At 44.8% G+C, this 18,875-nt stretch overlaps 1 protein-coding gene across 1 annotated transcript in view; it reads left to right on the top strand.

Annotated features, from left to right (window-relative positions):
- The first annotated feature begins 930 nt into the window (after nt 1-930).
- The window catches only part of LOC141111255 (indolethylamine N-methyltransferase-like), a 91,262-nt gene continuing 73,317 nt past the window's right edge, over nt 931-18,875 (top strand). The window contains exons 1-2 of the mRNA XM_073603398.1: nt 931-1,101; nt 2,805-3,012. Of these exons, the coding sequence (XP_073459499.1) occupies nt 951-1,101; nt 2,805-3,012 (359 nt within the window). The 5' untranslated portion in view covers nt 931-950. The remainder of the gene's footprint in view (nt 1,102-2,804; nt 3,013-18,875) is intronic.

Genomic DNA, 18,875 nt, shown 5'->3' with positions numbered 1-18,875 from the left:
CCAGAGCCGCCCCCCTACATCAGAGTTCCCCCTTAGATCATGATCTGCAGAATTCCCCTTTATGTCAGAATTCCCTTGCACTGTAAGGGGGAATCCTGCAAACTCTGATGTAAGGAGGAACTCTGTGTTTTTGACTTTTGTTTAACCTAAAGACATTACTAAAAGCACTAGCTACATGTTTATAGTTGAAAATATTGATGTTTGCACTGTTCAGCACTGTATAAGGGCATTTTAGATATTTTTGTAGTATCAGTAAAAAATGTGGCTCTGTCGGTAAATTTCATGATTTTTGCCAGTAAAAAATTGGTACTGTTTGTAAATTTTTGCATCCTGCCAGTAAATTGCACTTCAGTGGGGGTTGGCAACACTGAATCCTGGTAACCAACTACAAGAAACGTCTTACCTCTGTGCTTGCCAACAAGGTTTTCTCCACCAAGTACTAAGTCGTATTTTGCATGGGGATGAAATACTTATTTTACTCACTGAACTGCAACTCAATTTATAGTATTGTTTGATGTGGTTTTTCTGGATTTTTGGTTAATATTCTGTCTCTAGCATTACAAAAATACACATATGATAAAAAAATATAGACCCTTCATTTCTTTGTAAGTGGGCAAACTTACAAATTCTGCAGGGGATCAAATAATTATTTTCCCCACTGTATAATATTTGGGTGTTCTAAGTAATTTTCTAGCAAAAAATACAGATTTTTACTTGAAAACAACAAATGTAAAAAAAAAGCCTGGTCTTAAAGTGGTTAAACCTTTGCAAACTCAGATGACAATCATGCCTCAGTCAGCACTATGCACATGACTGCTTTATAAATATATTTATGATTATATTACAATAAAATGTAAACACCTTATTCCAAAGGAATATAAATAGAACTCAAACATTAAAGCTTAGTTGAAAGCAGAAATCAAAGAGGTGAAGTTCAGCATTTCAGGACGATGGATTCCACAACACATAAACTCTATCATGTACATGGAATGGATTCCAGAGGTTTTCTTGATACGTATTTCTCTAATAAGGAGGACATGGTCTTTGCAGAGGATTCTATAAAATTTCCAATGGCGATGTTTCACTATCAGTTCAGCAGCGGTATGTACAGCATAGATTGATGTTTTTTAACAAAAAAATGTTAATAAATCTAAAGCCTCATACACACGATAGGATTGTTGACCAAAAGAGCATCAGACTTTTGTCTGAAGGGCGTGTGCCAGGAACTTGTCTTGCATACTAATGGCACATAATTGTCGGCCAACAAACACGAACGTAGTAACATACTATGTGGAATTTTAGCTCTTGAGCGCCACCCTTTGGGCACCTTCTGCTAATGTCGTGTTTGGTGAGCATTGATTCCGAGCATGCGTGTTTGTATTTGGACTTTCGTGTAACGGACTTGTATACAGACAATATGAAAATCTGACAACAGACCGTTGTCCGCTGAAAATTTACTAGTCTGCCATCCAACATTTTTATTTGGTGAATATGTCACTCTTGATCAGTATATTATCATGTTTTATTTATTTGCTTGCAAAAGGTCAATTCACAAACATTATCATATTTGTTTTCTATCTTTAAGCCCCAGTTTACACTTGTACGACTTGTCATGCAACTTTGAACCCCAAAGTCACATGACAAGTTGCACCCCATGTTTTTCAATGAGTACTGTTCATATTTGTGTGACTTAAAACTCATGCACATGAGTTTGTTTTTCCTGTCGCTTTTAGGAGCATCAGACTTTTTTTTATACAGATTAAAAACATCTCTCCATGTTATTCTATGTGTCCACATAGGCTTTTAGGAGCTTTTAGTGTCATAGGCGTTTTCAAGCTGCCAAAAAACCCCAGGGCCAGCGCGTTCTTAGGCAGCAGCGTTACAGCTATAAAAACGCCTGACATGGCTAAATGTGTGCTAACGCTGTATACAGCACTAAGCCCCGTCAAGCGTTTTTAAGATGCAGTAATTGGATTTGGGAGTGGAAAACAGATGAGGGCAGAGAAACACTGCTAAACACCAGCGCAGCATGTAAGGGGGAATCCTGCAAACTCTGATGTAAGGAGGAACTCTGTGTGCATTAACAACATTAATGCCAATGCAAAACACTTCTAAAAGCGCATTTTTCCTGGTGTCGGTACTGGCTTTGCAGCTTGTTTTTTTTTTCTTAACGCACTGTGTTCATAAGGCCTTAAAGTCACAGCAACTTTAAAGTGACATGAGGCCCATAGACTTAATGTAAACCCTCAAAAGTCACAATAAAGTTGCACCTGAATCATATACATGTGTGTGCGACTTTGTAGAGCACACGCAGTCACATGGTCAAAGGCAAAGTTGCAATAAAGTCGCACTCGTCCAACGTGGCATCAAACTCGCATCAAATCACACTGTAAAGTCGCAGTGGAAATCACACAATTTTGAAGTTGCACAAGTGTGAATGGAGCCTAAATGATCAGAACAGATGTAGAGGAAAGTGACTGCTTCTCTGCAAATGGCCCTCTGATCCCTTTATACTCTCCTTACCCTCTCTCTCTCTCTCTCTCTCTCTCTCTCTCTCTCTCTCTCTCTCTCTCTCAGCTCCTTGCTCATCTGGTGCTTTCATATATGGAAGATAATGTGACATATAAGGCTGGGCCTAGCAGGAAATCCCAGAACCATATTATATATTGGTTGGGAATAATTTTTTAAAGCTATTTTCATCTAGCACTGTCATTAAATGCCAAATTATGAAAGTGTGAAATCTTTTTTTGGCAGTGAAATTAGTTTCGGGTAAGATAACATCTGAATCTCTAATATTCCTCCAGGTCGAATTGAGGGTACATTTTTGATTGACATCAGCCTTGGTTCCGCCATTCACAATCTTTATTCTGCCTCCAATTCCTTTAAAAATATACTCATATTAAAATTCCAGGAGAAATGTATCATGGAACTGAACAGATGGCTACATGACCGTACCGGAGCATATGATTGGTCGCATACATCATCAGCCGCAGCTGAGTTAGAAGGAACAAGGTGACTTGTCCGCTAATGTTTCATTACTTTATGATTTTTGCATTTTAGGTTGCAGAAGATTATTTCTTTAAAGGCAACTTCTATTGTGTTTGAGTTTATTTCATTTATTAAGTTGTTTAAAATACAAACTTTTTTCGTGTTTTTAGTCAGGTAACTTTGAAATATTGTATTTGAAATGTTACAATCTATGTTTTCATCCAGCAGATGGAGCTCTCAGCTCTTTATAATGTTTGTATTCAGGCTCCCCTCATCTACTGTGCTGAAAAAGCCTATTCACATTGTTTAAAGTAGAAGTCCAGTCAAATCTAAACTTAAAGTGAAGTTCCACCCACTTTTACAACTCTTCAGCATCCCTCACTAAACTGTGCATTGTAAACGAATTGGATATTTTTTTATTTTTTTTCTCAGCACCTACTGTATATCTGCTGTATTCATTTTTCACTTCCTCCTCCCTGGCCATGGCCCATCGTATCATTTCCTGTTTGCAATGCCTTCTGGGAATGGGCGGCAACTTCCTCTGACACTGCCGTTGCTATGGAAACCTGACCTGAAACCTATTACACTGCTTGTGCTGCACTGAGCATGTGCGGGATCTGCAAGGATGAGATCCAGGAAGAAATACAGTCTGGCTTCCGATGCCCAGACTTAAGATGGCCACGGCCTGCTGTAAGTTTATAAAATAACAAACTACTGCTATAAACTAACAAAACAGACCTTAGTTTACAGACTAACTTTACTAGAATACATTAAGCTTGTGTATTATAGGGGTATTTTTATTTAAAAAGTATAATTTCGTCCGGAACACCACTTTAACCCTGCTCTCACCCCCATTCTAAGCCCTATACTAGCTACTCTGTAAAGGAAGGATGTCTATGCTTACCTATTCTAAGGGCCCTCTGGTCCAAACTGACTATGGATGCCCCATAATAAGCCTATGGGTGAAGAGTAATCACCGCTCAAGGTCGGTCTCCACCTGTACCGCCTCCACTGCACACTACCAGGTGCTGGCCCTGTCCATTACAGGCTTCACAGAAGAGGAAAAGGGTCCGTTTGGCTGCACATCTGATAAAATCACCTTAATTTAGACATATTCCGAAATAGACACTCCACAATGTACAATTGAGGGAAAATAGCACTAGTTTGTGTGCCATTTTCCCTCGATTGTACATTGTGGAGTGTCTATTTCGGAATATGTCTAAATTAAGGTGATTTTATCGGATGTATGGCCGACCAGACCCATTTCCTCTACTGTGAAGCCCATAACGAACAGGGCCAGCACCTGGTTGTATGCAGTGAAGGTGGTACAGGTGGAGACCAACCTTGAGCAGTGATTACTCATAATATAGGTGTATTAAAAAATCTCAGCAGACTTGTTTTTCATAAGCAGCTGGTATTGGCCCATTAACATGTAGAAAAGTACAGAGATCTTCTACTTACTGTAATTGCTCATTAACCACTTGCTTACTGGGCACTTAAACCCCCTTCCTGCCCAGGCCAATTTTCAGCTTTCAGCACTGTTGCACTTTGAATGACAATTGCATGGTCATGCAACACTGCACCCATATGACATTTTTATCATTTTCTTTCACACAAATAGAGCTTTCTTTTGGTGGTATTTAATCACTACTGGGGTTTCATAGTTTGTTATAAAATTTTGCAAACAGGTAATTTTTCTCCTTTATTGATGTGCGCTGATGAGGCTGCACTTATGGGCACTGATAGGCTGCACTGGTGGGCACTTATCAGGAGGCACTAATAAGGCTGCACTGATAGGTGGCACTGATAGGCGGTACTGAAGGGCACTGATAGGCGGCACTGATAAGTGGACCTAATAGGTGGCACTGATAGGCACTGGTAGGTGACACTGATAGACAGCACTGATAGGTGGCACTGGTGATGCAAAACCGGTGGGCACTGATTGGCAGCACTGGTAGACAATGATTGGCAGCACTGGTGGACACTGATTGGCAGCACTGGTGGACACTGATAGGTGGCACTAGTGGGCATTGCCTAGCAGTACTTATGCGCACTGGTAGGTGGCACTGGTGGGCACTAATGAGGCGGCAGTGCCTCTCTGTGTGAGTGACCAATGTCCCGTTTACAGAAGCCGGTAATCGGCTTTTTTCCCCTCCTCACGCTGTCAGTGCGAGTAAAAAATTGGCCCCTTACTCCGATGTGTGAGTGAGTCTGATTGACTGGATGAATAAGGTGAATATTTATGCATATAAAAAGAGAAAGGTAATAATAATTTTCTATAATGAGATGTATTTTATATATATATTAAAACTGAAATCTGGGCAGATATAAAAGACTCAGATGGAGCTCTGTAATCATTTTAAATGCAAACACTGTAAGTACCTGAATCCAACCTGTTATCTGCCTCTTGCAGTCTCAGTACTACAGGACTGGAGTGTGAGAAGAAAAAGCAGTGCATGTTCATGTGGTGATAGAAGGAAGGAGCAGAGTGACAGAGACAAGACCATCACTGTGCTGCTTCTCATATCACTGTCCAGTCACAGAGTGGGGAGGGTCCAGGACAACCTGCGCTAAGAGGAAGTGGGTTCAATGATCCCGGCCATCAGACCGAGGACATCAAGTGGCAGAAAAATGGTACTATGGGGGATATCTCTGGACTGAAGGTGAATATTGCAGAAAAATCTGGTTGTGTTATGTTATCTTTTAACATGCTATTCATCTTGTTATTTGTATCTGGAGTTCTGTTTTTTTTTTTTTTTTTTTTTTTTTTTAATCCTAAAATTGATAGATATAGTATAGAGTAGATATAAAATAAAATCATGTTTATTTGTATTTGATCAGAAATTAGTGGATGTGCTTTCCAGATCTGTTGGATTAGCTGGTGGGTATTAGAGTGGTGAATTAGGCTGCCCATAGATGAGCGGGCTGAATGAAAAAACTGATCAGATCCCCCTATCCACACATTCAAGGTGGATGAATGAATCCTCCCTGCTGTGTCATTGTCTTCCTGCAGCACTGATCGAGCATGGAGAATTCAACAGGGTGGTTGTACAGAAGTCAATCGGTGGATAAACTTCTGTGCAACTACAGTGTCCATACATAGATTGAAATTCGGTCAGTCCCTGCTGAACCAGTCTAATTTCAATCCATGTATGGCCAGCTTTAGATAGGAGATACTGAATAGGGATGAGCCAAACACCCCCCCTCAGTTCGCACAAGAACAAAAAAATTGTGTGAACACCGTTAAACTCTAAGGGACAAAAATGTGAAAAATCAAAAGTGCTAATTTTAAAGGCTTATATACAAGTTATTGTCATAAAAAGTGTTTGGGGACCCGGGTCCTACCCCTGGGGATATGTATCAATGCAAAAAAGTTTTAAAAACTGATGTTTTTTAAGGAGCAGTGATTTTAATAATTCTTAAAGTGAAACAATAAAAATGAAATATTCCTTTAAATATTGTGCCTGGGGGTGTCTATAGTATGCCTGTAACGTAGTGCATCTTTCCTGTGTTTAGAACAATACCACAGCAAAATGACATTTCTAAAGGAAAAAATGTCATTTAAAACTTCTTGCGGCTGTAATGTATTGTCAGATTCCGGCATGGGTCTCCCCCAGTCCATTACCAGGCCCTTCAGTTCTGGTATGAATTATAAGGGGAACCCCGCACCAAAATTTTCAAAAAAATTGCGTGGGGGTCCCCCCAAAATTCATACCAGGCCCTTCAGGTATGATATGGGTATTAAGGGAAACCCTGCACCAAAAATGTTTTTTAAAATGGCGTGGAGGTCACCTCCCCCAAAATCTATACCAGGCCCTTATCCGAGCACGCAACCTGACAGCCTGCAGGAAAAGGGGGGTATGAGAGAGCGCCCCCCTCCTGAACCATACCAGGCCACATGCCTTCAACATGGGGAGGTTGTTTTGGGGTCCCCCCTATGTGAATGGGTATCGGCTACATTGGACACATTCTCCAAAAAAAGGTCAAAAAAGTAAAAATGACAGTAGACAGTTTGGGACAAAAAAATAAAAATGTCCCGTGATGTCCATTCATCTTCGATTACAGAGTCCGACGTTCCCAAGAAAAAAACCCCAACAAACCGGAAAAACTCCACCTCCATGATAAGCCCCCCAAGCGCAGACCCCCACAACCACCGGGCAAGGGTTGTGGGGTAGAGGCCCTTGTCCCCATCCACACGGGGACAAGGTGTTTTGAGGTGAACCCAAAACACCCCCCCCATGTTGAGGGAATGTGGCCTGGTATGGTTCAGGAGGGGGGGCGCTCTCTCGTCCCCCCTTTTCCTGCTGCCTGCCAGATTGCATGCTCGGATAAGGGTCTGGTATGGATTTTAAAGGGGACCCCATGACATTTTTTTTTTAATTTTGGCACAGGGTTCCCCTTAATATCAATACCAGACCTGAAGGGCCTGGTATGGATTTTGGGGGGACCTCCACGCAATTTTTTTTTAAATTTTGGTGCGGGGTTGCCCTTAATATTCATACCAGACCAAAAGGGCCTGGTAACAGACTGCCCCCCGGTCCATTACCAGGCCCTTTGGATCTAGTATGAATCACATGACGTTTTTTTCAATGATTTTTATGTATATTGTCGGGATCCGACACTACATTACAGCCGCGAGCAGTTTATTTCTTTAGAAATGTCATTTTGCTGTGGCATAGTAAAACACATTACACTGATATGCTACTTTACAGGCAGACTAAGGAGACTCTCCAGGCATGATATTTAAAGCAATATGTCATTTTTATTGTTTCACTTTAACCACTTGCCGACCGCTGTCAGCACATATACGTCGGCAGAATGGCACGGCTGGGCAAAGTAATGTACCTGTACGTTACTTTGAATTTCCCGCTGTGCGCACGTGCCCCCCGGCAGCGCGCCCACGTGCCTGCCGCGAGCTCCGTGACCATGCTCGTGGGACCCGCAGACTCGATCGCCTCTGGGATAACCGCAATTGTGTCATGGAGCTAAAGTACGGGGAATTGCCGATGTAAAACAGTATCTCCCCGTTCTGCCTAGTGACAGGACACCGATCGTCTGCTCCCTGTCATCGGGAGTAGCGATCAGTGTCATGTCACTGCTAGCCCATCCCCCCCACAGTTTCAATCACTGCCCAGGACACACTTAACCCCTCCCCGCCACCTAGTGGTTAACCCCTTCACTGCCAGTGACATTTTTACAATAATCAATGCAATTTTATAGCATTGATCGCTGTATTAATGCCAATGGTCCCAAAAATGTGTGAAAATTGTCCGATGTGTCCGCAATAATGTCACAGTCATGATAAAAATCGCTGATCGCCGCCATTACTAGTAAAAAAAAAATATTAATAAAAATGCCATAAAACTATCCCCTATTTTGCATACGCTATAACTTTTGCGCAAACCAATCAATATACGCTAATTGCAATTTTTTTACCAAAAATATGTAGAAGAATACGTATTGGCCTAAACTGAGGAAAAAAAATGTTTTTTTTATATATTTTTGGGGGATATTTATTATAGCAAAAAGTAAAAAATAATGCGTTTTTTTCAAAATTGTCGCTCTTTTTTTGTTTATAGCGCAAAAAATAAAAACTGCAGAGGTGATCCAATACCACCAAAAGAAATCTCTATTTGTGGGGAAAAAAGGACATCAATATTGTTTGGGAGCCACCTCGCACGATTCCACCTCGTGCAATTGTCAGTTAAAGCGACGCAGTGCCGAATTGCAAAAAGTGCTCTGGTCAGGAAGGGGTTAAATTCTTCCAGTGCTGAAGTGGTTAAGCATCATTACAAAAACTGCAGTTTTTAAAACTTTTTTTGCATTGATACATGTCCCCTGGGGCAGGAGCCGGGTCCCCAAACACTTTTTATGGCAATAACTTGCATATAAGCCTTTAAAATTAGCACTTCTGGTTTTTCGTGCGGGCGGCTCCGCTGCGGGTGACAGTGTGGGCGGCTAGGTCAATGAGTGGGCGGGTGAGAAAGGGGGGGTAGCTGGGCGGCTCCGTGTGTGACTGTGATTGGGCTGCTGGACAATCAGGGAGCCAGCAGGCAGGGGAGCAGAGAGATGACATCATCTCTCACCACCATGCAGCCTGCGCCCGCCCTGTATCCCTGCAGTTCCGCCCTCACTGTGAAGGCAGCTGTGGGCAGCAGAGAGATTACATCATCTCTCTGCTACCTTAGCAGGAAAGTGACACGGCATGTGGCATCTGATGACAAGCAACGTGGCAAGTGACAATCTGCAACGTGTGTGTGACAGACCTAGCCGGGAGATAGACTTTTGGAGGGGACTGAATGCTTTGTGAGCTGTATGCCTGGGGACCCTTGAGGTGGTATTACTGTGAATTCGGGTCCTGGTCCCCCAGGACACACAGACTCTGGGGACCCTGGATTTGCCATATTAGAAATACTGGCTGATTCATAGTGCTGGGACAAATACTGTTAGGAGATGCTGATGTCAATTCCAGCCACCTGTCTGTCTGTTGCCTGCCAGAATGTGTATTGTAAATAAGTCTGAGCTACAAGATGGCCAGTCTGGCCTAAAGGTCATGTCTGAGTCATCTAGGCTGTCTAAAGGGATTAGTTAATTAGCCCATGTTAATTAGGTTTCTGGTCACAGGTGTATGTTCAGAGCAATATGAGTAGGTAGTATACACCTCCTCTTTTACTGTATAAAGAGCCTGTATTCCTTTCAATAAAAGAGATTCCTGGTTGAACTTACATACAGCCTGTGTGAGGTACCTGGTAGTGAGCCTGACTGGTAGAAGGAGACCTCTCTTAAGCGCTGGTTCAGGAGCCGCTGGAAGTGGGAACAGTGGTCTCCTGAGCACAGTGGGTAGGAGGGCCTGATGCAGGTTCCAGCAGAAGCAGACACCGGAATTGGGGGGATGTTCCGCAGGGATGGCTGAGCTGTGGATGCAGGTAACTGGTGCAGGCTGGTAGGTTGGCTGGCAGCCGGATATGAAGACAGTAGCTGGAAGCAAACAGGCAGGCTGGAAGCAGCGTTAAAGGCACAGGCAAGCAAGGTCAGACAGTCCGTATTCGGCAGGAGATCAGGCAGGGTATAAGCAGGAGGGATGATCCAAGATTGGTCAGACAGGCAGGAGTTCGGCAACAGGTAGCAGAGTAAACAAGGTCAGACAAGCCGGGTCGGATGGGAGATAGGAGAGTAGTCAAACGTAGCCGGGTCAAAAGTAGTAACAAGCAGGCAGATACTGGAACTTTCAGGTGCAGAGCTGCAGACGAACAGCAGCTAACATGAGCACCTGTCACCTTCTTAAAGGCCCCTTGGCGCCAAACGGCGCTAGCGCGAACGGGCGCGCGCACGGGCGCGCGCGCGCACCCGCGAACGCGCGAACGCGCGTACAGGCATCCGCGGGAGCGCACCGGCGCCCCCTGGTGGGGATTTTGGCTGAATTCGCTGGAAAACACTCCTTGTGGACCTACGTGCACGCAGGTTCACCCGACGACTGCTGACATGCCCCTGACAGCCTGCCTGGTGTTTGTTCTGAGCTACACAACTGGATTAGAACGGCACATAGCTGTAGTTCTAATCCCGGAGCATCGGATGACTGAACCATCAGACGTGCGATCTGCAATCTGATTCTATAGCAGCAGAGGAGTGTCGGGAGAGTGGAACCGAGCGAGCAGGGGCTCGTTACATTGGTTGGCAGCCGTGGGATTTGCTCTCCAGTTACTGGGACACTCCAAACCAGCTTGCAGAAGAGCCACACTGAAAGACTTACTTGAAAGCCATGGAGGGAATGGTGGGATCGTGCTTCCTTGCCGTGAACACATCCAAACCATCACCTGGATCCAAGGTCCAGATAGCAGGGGAGGAGAGGTACAGATACCAGCCACCATGGAAGAGGAATTCAGAAGGAGGTTGCGAGAGATGCAGATACAGCACAAAGGACCAGTATCAGAGCAGGTCCTGCTAGGATGGTTTTATTCTATCCGCTGCGAACTCTGGAAGGAAGCGCAAGCCTGTGAGCAGTGAAACCAGGGAAAAGTTCTCCCCTCCATCCATGTAAGGTACTGGTCGCAGTATGAAGTGCGAATGCTGTTATTGAGGGAACAGCTGAACCAGGAGTGGACAGCTGAGTTAAGCAGGCTGATCCGGGCAGAAATGCGGTTGGACGAGAGCTACAGAGCCCTCCAGTGGTATGTAGCCCAAGTGTGCCCGTGGACAGCGAATGACAGCCCAACGGAAGGCTTTGACTACGATGGCCTGGGATTGTTGTACTGAAAGCTGTCCAGGGACCCTGACTTTGGGAGTGATCGGGAGTGGCGTTTGGAGGAAATAATGGAGCACAGAGAGCGAAGACTGAATGTCTCGGAAGTGCACTGGGCACAGGAAGATTTGGAGTTTCTGGCCGTTCAGGAATGGGAGCTTGAGATGGCCTACAGACAGCTGCTAGACTCCGCTCAGCAGCAGGGTGGGGCTCCCTTTGCTTGGAACTATCAGGAAATACAAGTTGACAACTCTGAAATCCTGGCTGAAGAGTTGACAATGTGGCAGAGTAACAGTGTGCTTTGTCAACCTGGCCCCGCAGCTATGGAGGCGGAGGTCTTATGGCGGATGCAGCAAGTGCTGACTGACCTTGATGAACCTGTTTCTGCATTGGATGATCTTGGATGGAGGAATGTGCCTGTCCAGCAGCATGCCAGAGAATCGGCAGTGGAAAATCTGAAGATTCCTGTCCCCAAACCTGAAGTGCTGACAACAGGGCAGAGCTCTGCTAACCTCTGCCCAGCACTGATAGCATCTTCTGGGTTCCAGGGACAGGAGATGGTGAACCTTTATCCCCAGACACCAGTTGCAGAGACAGGGGATTTGATAGACTTTTCTGCTGAGGAAGAACAACCTGGTGAGCCTCCAGCAGAAGAAGAGCTGTTATTAGGGCCAAACTTCACTGTACTCTGCCCAGCACTGATAGCATCTTCTAGGTTCCACGGAGGGGAGATGGTGAACCTTTATCCCCAGACACCAGTTGCAGAGACAGGGGATTTGATAGACTTTTCTGCTGAGGAAGAACAACCTGGTGAGCCTCCAGCAGAAGAAGAGCTGTTATTAGGGCCAAACTTCACTGTGCTCTGCCCAGTACCAACAGAAGTATCTGTGAAGTTACAAGGAACTTCCCCAGCTGAAGCGCTGGCAACCGGACAGAGGGTCCAAGATCTCTGCCCTACTCCTGCAGCGGTTCCGGAGACTCAGGGTGAGAAGGAGGTGGTCACTTCCCAGCAGCAGATCAGGATACAGGGGGAGAAGGGAGAGGAGGTGTTCGTCGTCCCTCCCCAAAAGTTGGCCAGGGTGGAAAAAGTGGTCTTTCCTCCCTAGCAAAGATCCATGCACCTGGGAGACAGTACCACAGACATATTGTCTCAACATCCAGATGAGGGAATGGAAAAGGAAGCAGCCGGCTCACCTCCCCAATGGCAGCTACACAGTTTGGGAGTGGAGGAAGCCAGCCTCCTGCCCCAACGGTTAGCTGGAGCGGAGGATGTGGAGTCCCCAGCAGAAGTGCTGGCAACAGGGCAAAGTGCTACCAACCTCTGCCCAGCACCGGCAACAACTACAGAGTTCCAGGGAGGCGGGGCAGTCGGCCTCCCTCCCCAACAGTTAGCCGGAGCAGATAGTGTGGGGTTTCCAGCAGAAGGGCTGGCAACAGGGCCGAGTACTGCTGGACTCTGCCCTCAACTAACAGAGGATGGATTTCCTGTGAAGGTGGATGGGACTTCAGTCTCCACCTGTATACCTCAGGGATGCTGGGCAGTCGGCCCAGATCCCCAACAGCATGATGGAGTGAGCCCAGACACCCTGTCTTCTCTCCAGCGGCAGAAAGGACTCCAGGGAGAAGGGCCAGTCCTGGCCTCTCCCCAGCGGCAGATATGTTCTCTGAGAGAGGCAGAGGTTGGCTGGGTGAGTAATGCTTTGTTTGGAACAATTTGTTTGGGGTACTGTGTGGGTACAGGCATTAGAGGACTGGAACTACTGACTAACTTCAGAGTCAACCCGTCTGGGGTCTCCTCCTGTGTTAGTCTCCTGCCGAAAGGGGAGAAATGTGACAGACCTAGCCGGGAGAGAGACTTTTGGAGGGGACTGAATGCTAGCCTCTTGCCGATCGATCATGAGCCCTGGCAGTTGGGGGAACAGTGCTCTTTGTGAGCTGTATGCCTGGGGACACTTGAGGTGGTGTTACTGTGGATTCGGGTCCTGGTCCCCAGGACACACTGACTCTGGGGACCCTGGATTTGCCATATTAGAAATACTGGCTGATTCATAATGCTGGGACAAATACTGTTAGGAGATGCTGATGTCAATTCCAGCCACCTGTCTGTCTGTTGGCTGCTAGAATGTGTATTGTAAATAAGTCTGAGCTACAAGATGGCCAGTCTGGCCTAAAGGTCATGTCTGAGTCATCTAGGCTGTCTAAAGGGATTAGTTAATTAGCCCATGTTAATTAGGTTTCTGGTCACAGGTGTATGTTCAGAGTAATATGAGCAGGAGGTATACACCTCCTCCTTTACTGTATAAAAGAGCCTGTATTCCTTTCAATAAAAGAGATTCCTGGTTGAACTTACATACAGCCTGCCTGGTGTTTGTTCTGAGCTACACAACTGGATTAGAACGGCACATAGCTGTAGTTCTAATCCTGGAGCATCGGATGACTGAACCATCAGACGTGCGATCTGCAATCTGATTCTATAGCAGCAGAGGAGTGTCGGGAGAGAGGAACCGAGCGAGCAGGGGCTCGTTACAGTGTGGCAAGTGACAAACTGCAACGTGTGGCAGGTGACGTGGCAAGTGACAATCCACAATGTGTGGCAGGTAACGTTGCAAGTGACAATCCACAACGTGTGGCAAGTGACAATTCACAATGTGTGGCAGGTGACGTGGCAAGTGACAATCCGCATCTGGTGACAGGTGATGTGGCAAGTGACAATCAGCATTTGGTGGCAGGTGACGTGGCAAGTGACAATCCGCAACGTGTAGCAGGTGACGTGACAATTCGCAGCATGTGGCAGGTGACGTGGCAAGTGACAATCCTCATCTGGTTACAGGTGATGTGGCAAGTGATAATTTACAACATGTGGCAGGTGACGTGGCAAGTGACAATCCGCAACATGTAGCAGGTGACGTGGCAAGTGACAATCCACAATGTGTAGCAGGTGACGTGGCAAGTGACAATCCGCATTTGGTGGCAGGCGACGTGGACAGTGACACACTCAGGGCTCCCACTGATTCTGCATTATGGTGAGTTGAACTATTTCATTTTATATTACAATGTAAGAATAGAAATAATGCGCTTCAATCATCCTGACACTATAATAACCATGGTGCCGTGATGATTGAAGCGCCAACACCAGCCGTTTCCCCGATAAATTGCCCGCAAAAAAAGCTATTTTCTGGCAGTGCCCCTCCCGAGACTAGACTTTGGATCCGCCCCTGCATTGAATGACACATACAATTCAAAAAACTGTATACTTACCTGTGGTCATTTTTCTTTCTTAACACGTAGAATATGTATGGCATAGATAGTACACAACAATCTAAAAACGTAAAAATGACCTATAGAGCTTAAAGGAGCAGTCCAGCCAAAGCTTGTTTGTCTGGGCTTCTCCTATGGTTTACAGGAGTGCAATTTGTTTTGCACTCCTGTGACCCTTTTTTAGCAGAGAATGGACTGAAGTCCGCTCTCTGCTGATGTCACGGATATCAGTCTAGGCATAGCATCATCCGACAATGGGAGTCAGGATCTGCCAGGTGCCTGGACTGACACCCATCTCAGCCTCTCAGCGAGCCGCCCCTCCACAGCTCAGTGCTCCGATGAGCATGGAAGAAGATGAGCAGAGAGCTGTGACTGACAGTCTGCAGCTGTCTGCTCATGGAGCTGTGAAAACCAAGCGATCGGCGGTGTTCGATCACTCGGTTTTCAGTGCAGAGGATCCGGGGGACAGATGCATCATTGCATTGATGCTGCATCCACTGAGGTAAGTATAAATCTAAAAAAAAAACCCTTACTTCTCTTTTAATTATTAATATTGGAAGCAGACGAGAAAACTAAATCTCTTCCAAAGTCCACCATTGTAAGGGCAATAGGATTGACACTGTTATGTGTCAAGGAGGTAGCATAAGATGACCATATTGCTGCCTTAAAAATCTCCAATGGAGTGCAATCCTCTGCATGTTGCTATAGACCAGGGATCTCCAAACTACAGCCCTTCAACTTTTTTGAACTACACATCCCATAAGGCATTGTAAAACTCTGATATTCACAGACATGACTAGGCATGATGGGAATTGTAGTTACTGAACAACTGGAGGGCCATAGTTTAGAGACCCCTGCTATAGACCAATGGTCTCCAAACTTTCTAAACAAAGGGCCAGTTTATTGTCCTTTAGACTTTAGGAGGGCAGGACTGTGGATATTTGGAGTAGAGAAAGTCTCGACATCAGTGGGAAATCAATGCCCTTATCTTTGGTGTCAGTGGGAGGAATTATGCCCCATCATTGGTGTCATTGAGCCCCATTGTTGGTGTCATCAGAGATAAATTGTGCCCCATCATTGGTGTCACTGGGAGCAATTGTTCCCCTTCATTGGTGTCAGTTGGAGAAATGATGCCCTATTTTTGGTATCAGTAGATGAAAGAGTGCCGAAGGGCTGGATAACAGCATGCAAAGGGCCGCATCTGCCCCTAAGGCCACAGTTTGGAGATCAATGCTATAGACAAAGATAAAGCTTTCATGAATATTCTTTAATACCAATTGAAACTTCCATGCCCTGGACAGAGTATGCCTTTTTGATGATTTTTTTTTCTTGCCATGAGGAAAATGGTTCTGGAAGTCACTGGCTGTCTTTTACATGGTCTTCATGGTAGCACAAATACATTTTCTGTGGCACCATATTCTGCTCTTTTACAGATAAATTTGGATGGTAAGAGCATGAAGTTGGTCTATGATAAGTTTGGGAAAATTGGCAAGACTATTTCTTGATGTAACAACTTCCTTCCCGAGCCAATTCTGACACTTCTCACAAACATGTAAAAATCTACATTTGTTTTTGCTGGAAAATTATTTAGAACTCCCAAACATTGTATATACCGTATATGTATTTTTAGCAGAGGCCCTATAGAATAAAATAATGGATATTTGTGCAGAGGATTTTCAAACACAATTTTTTTTGGAAGAAATACACTTTAATGAATTTACTTGCACGCAAACACAATATAATACCCAATTTTTGGTAAAATATAAAAGATAATGTTACGCCGAGTAAATAGATATCTAACACGTCACACTTTAAAATTGCGTACACCCGTCGCATGGTGCCTAACTACGGTACTAAAAAATTCTCCATAGGCGACTCTTTAAATATCTTTACAAGTTGTTTAGAGTTAAACAGAGTTACCTTTTACCTGCTAACCACTTGGGCCAGGTGAGGTGTGCTGTGGCTGGACTATATCATCCTATTTCTGCAGTATGCTTTTGGTCTGGGCAGACCTCTCCTCAGCCTGCACCCTCACTAGTAAGCAGCATCCAACTCATGGGACCTTGACAACATGAGCGGGTACCCTTAAGCATTTATCATGGGTCACAGTGAGTATGTCCAGGTTCCCTGGTCTCTGCTTTGGTCTATTCTGTACTTATTGAAGCTATGCACTTTAGAGCCTTATTTCTATACAGGATCTTGCTGCTTGGCCAGTTTATATTTAAATTTATTCTTATCTTCATTGCTTATGATTAATGCCTCACCTGAAGGCACTACTCTGGTGAATGAGTTGTTATCTCGGGCACATCCCAGCATGTACACAGGTCTAAACAATCTCAGCATTGAGGCTAAGTTCTTGTCTCTGACTGGATCATATGGACTGTTGTGAATAGTTGGACAAATTACAGTTTTCAAGACCTTTTTTTTTTTCTCAAATAACGTTTTATTAAGTGTATTATCAATACAAAATAAAGAAGCATGACAAATCACATAAAGTATCCTGTATGACCGCTTACAATGTTAGATCGATAGTCAGTACAATTTCGCTGTTGATAATTCCCTTGGGAAGCAAAGAAGTAGATGGAAGCTTATTTCTGATATTAAGGTATGGCACATTCTTCCATAATGATATGAGGAAAAACAAAGGGGTAAAGCCCCCCAAAGAGAGAGGGTCCTGGATACCAGTATTAGTGTGGGATTAGGGGGGATATAGAAAGAGAGGGAAAGGAGAGGATAGAAAGAAAGAAGTAAAAAGAAGAAGTAAGCCATCCACCTAGTTTTATTACCTGGTCATGTTGTGTCCTCCCGGAGGTGCCATGGTTCCCAAACTCTGTTGTGGGCCTCCAGCCTGTCTTGTATTCTAGCTGTCATTTTCTCCATTAGTTCAACATCTTTAATTCTAGAGTAGAGATCTTCAGGAGAGGGCGGAGCACTACGTTTCCAGTTTAGAGCTACCAGGCAGCGTGCCGCAGTGAGAATATGTCTCACTAATTTCTTGTAGGATTTGCTAAGTTTTAGTGGTGATAGACCCAGTAGGAAAAATTTTGGGGACTCCTGTACCTCGGTGTCCAGAACATGAGAAAGGAGGTCCATTTCCCAGTATGGGATGATTATTGGGCACGTCCAATATATATGTATAAAAATGCCTCTTACTCTCTGGCAACGCCAGCATTTGTCTGAGCTTGTAGGGAAGATTGAATGAAGTACATCTGGTGTCATGTACCAGAAGCAAAGAATTTTATATGAATTTTCTTTATAAAGCGTGCATATTGAACTCTTCGCTGCCTGGCTCCATATTATCTGCCACAGCTCCAACGGGAGTTCTTCATTGAGAATCTTCTCCCATTTGAGCATGTAGCGATGTTTCCCTTTCTCCTCTATGTGGAAAGCATTCAGTATCTTATAGATTCCTGATATGAGACCCTTCTGTGTGTTGCCTGCTAGGATTATATTCTCAAAGGGGGATGGAGGTGAAAATTGTAGGTTTGGGGCTATGGTTAGTGCGTAGTGTCGTATTTGTAGGTACCCATAAAATGCTTGCCTCGGTAGGTCATATTTGGTCTGCAAATCTGAGAAAGGCAGCAATCTACGGGATCTGAGATCTACTATACTTCCGAAGTGGAATAGGTTCCTAGAGGACCAGGGGTGTGACATCTGGTGTGTGAGACTATCCGGCACTCTGGGATTGCAGACAAAGGAAGTTAGGGTCGATCTCTACGAGATCAGTTTATTGGATTGTGCTATCTTCCGCCACATCTGCCGTAAAAGGGCCATAGGACCCAACAAGCGGTCGGAAGCCACATCCGCATCTGCGTTCCATAATAGGTTGTTTGGGTGTATTGGAGCTAGCCATAATTTCTCAATCTCTGTCCACTTATTGTATGATCTCTGAGTAAACCATGAGGCCACCGCTCTTAGTTGCGCAGCCTGATAGTATTTAGTGATATTTGGGAAAGCTAGGCCCCCCTCACTGCGCGACGCCATCAGAACTGAGCTTGGGATCCTATGTCTTTTGTAGTTCCACGTGAAGTCTAGCAGGTCTGACTGCAGTTTTTTCAGTTGTTTAGTTGGTATGGGTATGGGAAGTGTCTGGAAAAGATATAATAGTTTCTGGAGGATGGTCATCTTAATGGAGGCGATTCGGCCTAGGAGGGAGATACGATGTTTCTTCCACTGAAGTAACAGGGATCTAATTGTGTTGAAGAGAGGAGGGAAATTTTCTTGATATAGTGTGTTAAATTGTGGAGTAATATAGGTGCCCAAGTACTTCAGGGCGGTTGTTTTCCAGTTGTACTGGAAGTTAGATTGTAGAAGCATGATCTCAGCCTCGGGGATATTGAAGGGTAATGCTTCCGATTTAGAGGCGTTAATTTTATACCCTGATATGTTG

The sequence above is a fragment of the Aquarana catesbeiana genome, linkage group LG10, assembly GCF_042186555.1.
Source record: "Aquarana catesbeiana isolate 2022-GZ linkage group LG10, ASM4218655v1, whole genome shotgun sequence".
Lineage (NCBI taxonomy): Eukaryota > Metazoa > Chordata > Amphibia > Anura > Ranidae > Aquarana > Aquarana catesbeiana.
Note: the sequence above shows the minus strand (reverse complement) of the source record. Positions and strands in the feature narration are given on the sequence as shown.